This window comes from Aquarana catesbeiana, linkage group LG03, assembly GCF_042186555.1.
Source record: "Aquarana catesbeiana isolate 2022-GZ linkage group LG03, ASM4218655v1, whole genome shotgun sequence".
NCBI lineage: Eukaryota > Metazoa > Chordata > Amphibia > Anura > Ranidae > Aquarana > Aquarana catesbeiana.
Genome location: NC_133326.1, coordinates 568814252 through 568824050, shown reverse-complemented (window position 1 = coordinate 568824050; position 9799 = coordinate 568814252). Strand labels below are relative to the sequence as shown.

Below are 9799 nucleotides of genomic sequence, written 5' to 3'. Positions count from 1 at the left end.
ACAATAGCGGCGCTTTACCGCCGACGCCGCCCCTGCCCCAGTGCGAAAGGGCCCTTACAGACCAAAAAGGGCGCAAATAAGACGTTCGTTGTTAGGGTTTACATACACTTTAAGACAGAACTACGCTGCATAAAATTTTTACTGTTAATATTCGTAGCAAACTCGAGCATCCATCCAGGTCTCCATACCATTTTTCCACTTTGAAAAACACCTCCCCTAGAATTTCTGCCTGTGGCCATGTTGAGTAAGGGCAGGCGGTTCATGTAGCATCATTTGCTTCCTGGAATTAATCTGCCCTTAGCTCAGGCATGCAGGCAGGAGGGTGTGCTTAGCTGAGAAAGCCCCTCCTCCCCTCCTGAACACTACTAGGATGTAGGTCATCATTTTGGCCTCAAAACCACAAAGCAACTGAAGAAGTGTTAAAAAAAAAAAAAGGGGGGGGGGGGGGGCTTACCTAAAGGTACTGTAAATATCTCCTAAACGTGTGTCGTTCAGGAGATATTTACTCTGTATGCGCCGTTTCTTCACTAGGCGAGTGCAGTGACTGGCGGCTCCTGCGCGCATGCACGGGACTGACATCACGCGACTCTGGCCAGTCACTGAGCCGAAGTCCGTGGCCCTGCAAGGAAAAGGGGTATAGATGGATGCAGCCTCCAGTGGGCACAGCGCGGGCTTTGTTGGCAGGTGCCACATAATAGGCTAGTATGCGATGCAAATTAGCCCATTATGCTTTTACTTTGCAGGGAACAAAAGAGGAAGTAAAACCCATCAGGGTTTACTTCCTTTATAAAAGCAATCAAAGTTGATTGAGAGAGTGAAGTTCTGCTTTATTGCCTTTCTGGTGGGCTCTGAATCAAATTTTTGCTCTTGCTATGGACTTCCGCTGCTGCTGGGAAGAAATTTCCACCCATGGAAAACACACACACAGCAATAAAAGCTTGACAGAGGTTCTAAACTTCCCTGTGTTATCCAAAAGAATCCTAAAACTTTTGGCTGGAGACAGGCGTAACAGGCAGATTTAAATCTGAAGTTTTATCTGTCTAGATTTTTCCTTCCCTTACTCTCATTAACCATCAAGGCCATTTTGTGCCTCAAGTAGATGACCAATCAACGGTAATCAGATGATTGCTTCTGGCTTTAACAGTTAATTGGTAACGAGATGTTTTTGGGATGAAAACAGAAAATAGTCAAGAAAAAAAAAAAAAAAAGTTGGAGTCTCAGCAGGTGGAACATTATGTAAATGTGCATTTCCTATAAGATGTAATTTTACAAGCTTGCTAAATATTTACACAGCAATTGATTCCAAGTGCCGTTTACACAGTCAATCAATGCGCACACACATACAGCAACCGCTGCACATGAGGGGCTCTGATTAGCAGTCTAAATGGCTATTTGAATGCAGAGCATTGCAATACTGGCTATATGGAGGGGGGGGGGGGGGGGGGATTCACAAGAGCTGGGACAGCACGGCAGCTAAGCGCTTAGAACACTTGGTTTACAACACCGATGGTCTGGGTCTACCTGTCAAATGCTCTGCACAGAGTCTGTATGTGTTAGCCAAAATATTGGTTGAAGCCTGAACTCTGGGTATTCCAAGGCCTGTCACACAGGGCAGACTCCATTCCAATCAGCAGGGTATCTGTGTGCTGATCAGAGCGGGCAGATGATAGGTCCATGTCTGCTCAAGTTTCTGCAGATCAGACACGGGCAGAGCCGGCTCTGCTCTATGGGCGGCTGGGGGGTAAGTGGACTTCACTGTGTTTACATCAGATCTGCCTACATGGAGAACAGATCCCCTTCGGTTTGTTTTTAGCAGACCAGAGGGGAGGTACAGTGGGTATAGAAAAGAATCACCCCCCCTTAAAATAATCACATTTTGTTGCTTTGGAGCCTGAAATTAAATGCGATTGTAAGGGCTCTTTTTTTAAAAAAAACAAACCTATCATACTTACCTCCACTCTGCATCCTCTTTGATTGACAGCAGTGGGAGCCAATGGTTGTGCTGCTATCAATCTATCCAGAGCCGAGAACCCCGGGCAGAGAGACAGCGCATCCCCGTCGGGTCAAGTTCTAGGGTTCAGGTAAGAAAAACATGGGGGGGGGGGGGGGGGGGGTGGGATAGGATGCCTTAAGGTGAAAAAGCAAGAAGGTTTACAAACCCTTTAAGACAGACACCGTTTTAGTTTTATCTAGCTGCATTTACTCAGCACAACTTATAAAATCCAAGTGAGTGAGTCCTCATGAGTACGCTCTGGTGGGTGGAGCGAAACATGTTAGGGGTGTGGCCTAGCGGGGGTCCAGACAGACTGCCATTCACTATCACACAGCAGGCTTTGACTTGATGTGTGGCTCCAGGGACACCTATCACTCAATACCATTGCCTGGAGGACAGACTAGCTCCCTTCCCAGCGAGCACTCACAGGACTTCATTTCCATACAGCCTGAGTGGCGCGCGCGCGCAGCACACACACACACACACACACACACACACACACACACACACACGTGCACACCTTTGCGCTCAGAATCTTCAAAGTGCGTTTTGGCAAAGCTCAGTCATGACTTCATGTGGCCCTTGAGAAGTGGCTTTTTTTTCTGGCAGCCCATTTGTGGAAAATTTGTGATATTGTTGTCGTCACATGTACACAAATGTCCACTGTCATAAATTCCTGCAATGGCTTCAGAGATGCTATAGGCCTCTTGGTAGACGGACCAATTTCCTCCTGGCTCTTTCATACAGTTTGGAGCGATGTTCTGATCTAGGTAGGGTCTGTGTTGTACCAAATACCTTACACTTCTTAATAGACTTCACTGTGCTTCTAGGCATTGATAAAGCCTTTGAATTTTATTTGTATCCATCTCCTAACTTTTGCCTGTTCACAACTTTATCCCGGAAATCTGTGCCTTGCCACCCATAGTTGATTGTTTGCTTCATTTTCACCACCAGGGACTGAAATGCTCCAGGAAAGCTCTTTTCATGCTGAGCTGATCAAAATGACCACAGCTAATCAGTTGAAAGTCAAATGGCTTTGTGTGCCATTGAGAAGGTGATTAGCTAAACCTCGAACCAACTTGGTGATTCTGTTTTTGCATTTTTTCAAAGACTCAGCAGATCGGCCTCTACAAATTTATCAGTGCCTAAAAATAGAGAGCAATTGAGCATGTGCAGAGCAGGGTGAGTCCGTGTATTACTGGATTTTAAACAGTATAGACACTTCTTTTTAAGGATTTATATATCTATTCCTGCAAAAGGGGCCAGCCCAAAGTGATCTAGCAGGACTACTTTTGACTAAAGTTCCACTTTAACTTACCCTTTAAAGCAGAACTAAACTCAATTTGAGGGTTTCCCACAACAGTTACATTCAAGGCATGCCATGAAATAACTGTCACAGCTCCTTGTGCTCTCAACTGAACTGTCAAGCCATCCAATGGCTGGTGTCATAACCGATGACATGAACAGCACCCATGGCAGTTGCAGATCAAACAGAGGCCAAGATGACAACTTCCTTGGCTGAAAAGGATTGAAGGGTTTAGTTCTGCTTTAAAATGCATCTTTTGCAAACCTATTTAGGGTTCATGTACACTGGCACTTTAGGAGAGTACAACAAACATTTGGCTGTCTTCTATGCAAGGGAAGCCCAGGTGCTGCATACAGGTGCTCATAAAAAAATAAATGGCTGGTACATGGGTATATACTGGTACTTGTGTACACCCATATACCCCAAACGTGCCTTGGAGGAATACATCAGTATGCTATATGCAGACTTATGCGACCAACAGCCACGGGAGTTGCTAGGTCTGCAAAAGATCTGGGGCTAGAGCCCATAGCTGCAGTCACCATCCTTTTCGCATGCCCGCGCGGGGGGGGGGGGGGGGGGGGTGTTAAGCAATTTTTCACGGGCGATGGCTGGTGTTGGCGCTTCAATCAACATGGCACCATGGTTGATATGGTGTCAGGGTGATTGAAGTGCATTATTTCTATTGTTACATTCTAATATATAATGAAGTGGTTCAATTCACCATACTGCAGAATCAGTGGGAGCCCTGGGCGTGGCACTTGCCACATCTCCTGTCACCAGATGCAGCATGTTACTTGCCACCGTCACCTGCCACTAGATGTGGATTGTCACTTGCCATGTCGCCTGCCACCAGATGTGGGTTGCCACTTGCCACTTTCACCTGGCAGCAGATGTGGATTGTCACTTGCCACGTCACCTGCCACCATTTGCAGATTGCCATGTCTCCTGCCACCATTTGCAGATTGTCACTTGCCGTGTCTCCTACCACCATTTGCAGATTGTCACTTGCCACGTCTCCTGCCACCATTTGCAGATTGTCACTTGCCACATCTCTTGCTACCATTTGCAGATTGTCACTTGCCACATCACATGCCACCGTTTGCAGATTTTCACTTGCCATGTCTCCTGGCTCCATTTGCAGATTGCCAAATCTCCTGCCACCATTTGCAGATTGTCACTTGCCACGTCACGGACCACCAGATGTGGGTTGTCACTTGCCAACTGATGTGGATTGTCACTTGCCATGCCAGCCAGTGCCACCAAATGTGCATTGGTGGCAGGCTGACAACACTGGTTAATTTAGTGAGAGCAGGAGAGCGGTGATGTGGGGCGGACAGTGAGAGATGATGTCATCTCGCTGCTCCCTGCTACACCCCCGACATTGAAGCAAGGGGGTCTGACTGCAAAGTGGAGCTCCACGATGACAGGAAGCACGTGACTTCCACTCCACTGTGCTGTGAGGGCGGAAGAGCGCTGATGTGTGGCGGGCAGTGAGAGATGATGTCATCTCTCTGCTGATCGCCACACCTCTCTCCCAAATTGAAGAGGCCCGGCTGTGAAGAGCGCAGATGTGGAGCGGGCGGAGAGAGATGTCATCTCTGCTCGTCCACCCGCTCGCTTCTCTCCTCCGCCTCTCTCATGCAGCCAGCCCGCCCGCTACAGCGGCCGCAACCCGCTGGTTAGGCAGGGACCCTGCAGCAAGAGACTCGGGGCTATGGGCCCCAGATTCGGGGCTATAGCCCCAATAGCCACCCCCTAGCAACGCCCCTGCCAACAGCCATGTCCAGCCCTTTACTTCCTTGAGTGGCTGTATGCAACACATGGGCTTCCATTGTGTGGAAGAAAGCCAGACGTTTACATTGTACTCCCCCCAATTCCCCCGTATAAGGCAGGCCATACACGATTCAGCAGGAAACGGCTAAAATACAAACCGTGTATGGGAAGGCGGATCATACCAAGTTTATCGATTGATCAACCTTGGTACAACCAGCATGCTGGTTTTATCTGCAATTATCGCTATGGCTGTTAGCAATCATCACTGTCTTCTCCCAGCGAGGATGGCTTCCCCCGTGCGCCCCTGCTGGGAGATAAGAATGGCTCAGCGGGAGGGATTACTGCAGCAACATGGTCTGTGTTGATGGGGTGGAGAAAATCGAGCAAATTTCTTTCTTGCAACCCGTGGTTGCAGGAAAGAAAATTTGCTCCATGAATGGCCCACCTAAGGCCTTTACTAGATTAAGATATAGCATAGGAAGTGTCCTGTTTTTGTCGTGGTCTGTGACCCCGCTGGTAAAACTCATCCTCTATTTATCTTGATCGCTATTGTCCTTGGGAAAAAAATAAATGAGCTTCAATTCCAAATCCAGTAGTTGTCACAGGAACGAAAAGGTGAGAGGAATCTTCCAATGGGGACACTTGTGTTGGTGAAAACTAAGAGGCCAATTCACATTACTTTAGGCCAATTCACATTACTTTGGACCAATTTCCTTTCGTACCTCTAGAACAAGGACTGTTGAAAAATCTCCCCAATGTGCACAGAAGGAATATATAAATAACTGGTCCTCTAATCCCTTTTGTCTAACCCATGAGCGCTCAACCTGTGGCACTCCAGCCACTTCAGAACTACAAGTCCTATAAGGCATTGCATGCTGCTGACAGTTACAAGCACGACTCCCAAAAGGCAGAGACATGATGGAACTTGTAGCTCCACAACAGCTGGAGCACCCATCCTCTAACCAATACAAAAGTTCACTTGAGAAACTAAAAGACACAGCCAAACAAAAAAGCGATTAGAAATTACAGCTGTACGGATAAAGACCATTTACAAATCAAAAGGAGGGGGGGGGGCAGTAAAGTTTTTTTTTTTTTTAATCAAACACACAGATACAGCTGAACAACCAGGGTCAAAAAATACATAAGTAAATCAAAAAAGCACAAATAAGGTACCAACGTACAGAACAATTTGCAATCAAAGTTTTTTGGGTTTTTTTTATATACTAGCAGTTAAAGCCAAGCAACACAAAAACAACCTGAGCAAAACAAAACCCAAAAAGCACAAAAAAAAAAAAAAAAAAAAGGAGTATACACGTGCAGATTTGCCATCAAAGAGGAAAATCAAGGCAAGCTTTTTATATAATAGCAGCAGATACAGCTAAACAACCAAAGCAAAATACAAAAAAAAAAAAAAAAAAGTAGGAACAAAATTAAAAACGACAGATGAAAAGATTGATGATCAAAGGGTGGACAATCAACAGTATCGTATTTTTATATACAATAGTAGCTAAACAATCAGAGCAAAACAAAAAACAAAACAAAGCACCAAAAGCACAAACAAAACGATAAAATACAGATTTGCAAATAAAGTTTTTTTCCCATCAAATTGGGGAGGGGGGGGGGGGGGGAACAGTAATGTTTTTGTTTTTATTCTAGCAGAGGAAGAAGAACAGAAAGGCAGAGCAGGACACGGATTGAGGTCACCGTACAAAACAAAAGTGTTTTCCTCAATCCAGAGCCGAGAACAAGAATTGTCACCTCGGGATGCAGTTGTAGCGTGTGGCCGCAGGGGGCAGCAGAGAGACGCGTGCCGCTGAATAGGAGGATTTAAATGTCCTCGGAGCCATGCTGTCAATCACCCCCCTCCCTCCTCCTCCCTCCTGTACAATCACATCCCCCTCCCCCTCCGGCGTCTGAGCACATCACCCGGCCTGATGACTGGAGACAAAGCTGGAGAGCGGAGATCAGCAGAACACCCCACACACAATGATCACCGGGGACACCGTGCGATCATACCGTACGGGGGAGAGAGGAGCGATCACCGCACACAACAATACACTCTTCCTTTGTCTAATGTCCCCCATCATAACACAGGAAAGTTTCCACAAGTCTGGTGACACCGTCCGGCCATTGTACACAGCGGGGTCACCTCTTTGTAGTCAGTGACAGACAATGGGGTGATCGGAGGTGGAGATCCATTGTCCTGCAGATCGGATCGGCCGGCAGATGTGATCGGTGTGTACAATGAGCCGCAGTGACAGCCGGAACATGCAAATCACAGCACCCCCCACACCGGCCCACAACACGTGGGGTTTTGTTTGGAGGGGGAGGGGGATGTTAAAAGTTTTGGAGTTCCAAAATAATATGAGGGGGGTCAGTTATGGTCTGCTCACTTTTTTAGGGGGGGGGCGACTACCTGCCAATACTTTATTGGGGGAGGGGCACATTCCATGATGGGGGAGGAGTTCCATGATGATCACTTGCCACACACTTTTTTTTGGGGGGGGGAACTACAGTCTGGGGTCATAGTTGGAGGTGTGTTGGGGACATGGTCACTGTTTGGATAGGGGGGACATCAAGTGCTTCAGGGGATCCAGAGGTGTCAAAAATCTGGTGGAGAATAAATATTTGGGGCATTTTTATTGGGCAGTTGGGGGGGTGTGACCCAATAATTTAGGGTCCCCCCACCTGATGTCAATTATCTTGGGGAAGTGGGGGCAATTAGATATTTTTAGGGGGTTAGGATTGGGCAAATTAAAGCTTAACACTGGGTGTGCGTACAGTTAGGGGACATGTTGAGTATTTCTTGCGTAGGTTCAGGGTATTTTGGGGTGCCCCAGGCAGCGTTCAATTATATTGAGGGTGGGGGGGTGTTAGACCCTGGCATGTCCACACTTTTTGGGGTTGGAAGTGGGCAAGTTAACACCTAACACCGGTGTATTAATAATTTGGGGGTTATCATTGGCATTTTCTTGGGGGAGATAATTTTAGACAATAGTTTGGGGTGCCCCTAAGAGGTCACCTATCTTTGGGGGGCAGTTGATTAGACCCTGGCATGACCACACTGAGATTGGGAAAGGTAAGACTTAACACAGGTGGGTCAATAGTTTGGGGGGGGGGGGGGGGCTATGATCTTCACATGACAGTACCTTTTCAGATAGTATGGTACCCAACAAAGTCAACATTTTGAGGGGCTATGACCCCAGTTGGTCAAAAAAATTGGGGTGCCCCTGTCCAAAAAGGTCAACTATCGGGATGTTGGGTAGCTGTGACCCCCCCCCCCCAACATGACCACACTTTTGGGGTAGGTTAGCACTTTCGGGAGCCATGACCTACCCCCGGGCACTTTTGGGGTGACCCCTGTGATGTGAAATAGCTGGTAAAGGGGCAGCACTTTGAGGGTCCCCAATGAGGGACCTATCATGTCACTTCTTGGGGGCGCAGTGATATAGGTGACAACTTCACTTTTGGGGGTGACAAGTGACCCCAAAATGTATAGAACATGCGACTGTGTCCAGGTCGCCCCCTTTTGCTTGGCACCTGACCCCCTGAACACATGAATAGTTTGGGGGTGACATGTGCCCCCCAGTATTTATAGGACACCCCAATAAGTTGCAGATCTCCAAGCAGCAGCCGGATCCCGGGGAGCGATGTCCGGGGGAGTGCAGCAAGTGAAGGCGGACAGTCCCTTGAAGTGTGTCTGCGGCCCGGACTGCACTCCATTGCCCCAGACCACCTTATTGTTATGATCCTCCCTGTCCCAGCAGTCTCTCCCGGCAGCTCCCCCCCTCCTCCGTCCCCTCGTCCAGGGCCCACCGGCCGAGCCGGCCTCTCGCTCACCTGCTGTGGAACCAGTCCTTGCAGATGTCGCACTCGATCATAAACCGGCTCACATCGTACGGCTGCCGGCAGACACAGTAGACGGGAGCCGCTCCGGCCATCTTTAAAATCCACTCTCCAGCCCAGACATCACACACACAAGCACGGAGCGGGGGGGAGGGAGTCACTGCGCATGTGCCGGATCTTCTCTCGCTTCACCCCGCCCACCTCGTCCCCCGTGCAATTACACACACGCTCACTCTGCCCTAGCTCCTGCCTTCCGATTGGACGCTCGCTCGTCCCGTGGGCGTGGCCGACCGGCGAGCCTGGGAGCGATAGCCGAAAGGGGCTATCGCCTCGGAGTTTTTTTTTTCTGTTTTTTTGCCGAAGAGTTCCGGAAATAGCCGAGCCTCCTGACATCTTCACTTAAAGGGTACGCAGCAGTAATTATGAATGAACGTGTGGTTTAATGTGATCTCTGTGCAGACAGCGTACAGAGAGAGGAGGAAGTGTGACCCTGTCATCAGCTAGTCATCACAAATACTACAACATACACACTGCTCCGGATTGAAGAGGCCATGCCTGAAAGAGTACCTGTCTACAAGCAAAAAACATCATCAGCCTCTTATTAGAAACTTTTCTTTTCTAATTATTATACATTGTTATCTTGGAAATCAAGTTTAAAGTGTTATTAAACCCACAACAGTAAAATCAGTCTGTATACACAGTAAAGTATGCTTGTTATACTCACTGTGGAACCTAAGGGGTTAATCCTGTGCACTGTTTAAAAACCTGTTTGATCCTGTCCTCTCTGATCCTCCCCTTCTTCCAGTGTCTCCAAAAATAGCCCAATGTTTACAGAGCCAGGGGGCACTCTGCACATGCTCAGTTTGGTGTGTATTGCTAGA

General features: G+C 48.0%; 1 protein-coding gene across 1 annotated transcript in view; it reads right to left on the bottom strand.

The window, feature by feature from the left end:
* Positions 1 to 9448, bottom strand: part of KDM7A (lysine demethylase 7A) — a gene marked incomplete in the record, with an annotated part of 99805 nt that extends 90357 nt beyond the window's left edge. Inside the window, 1 exon segment of the mRNA XM_073621856.1 lies at positions 8913 to 9448. Coding sequence (XP_073477957.1) covers positions 8913 to 9013 — 101 coding nt within the window.
* Between the last annotated feature and the right edge of the window lie 351 nt (positions 9449 to 9799).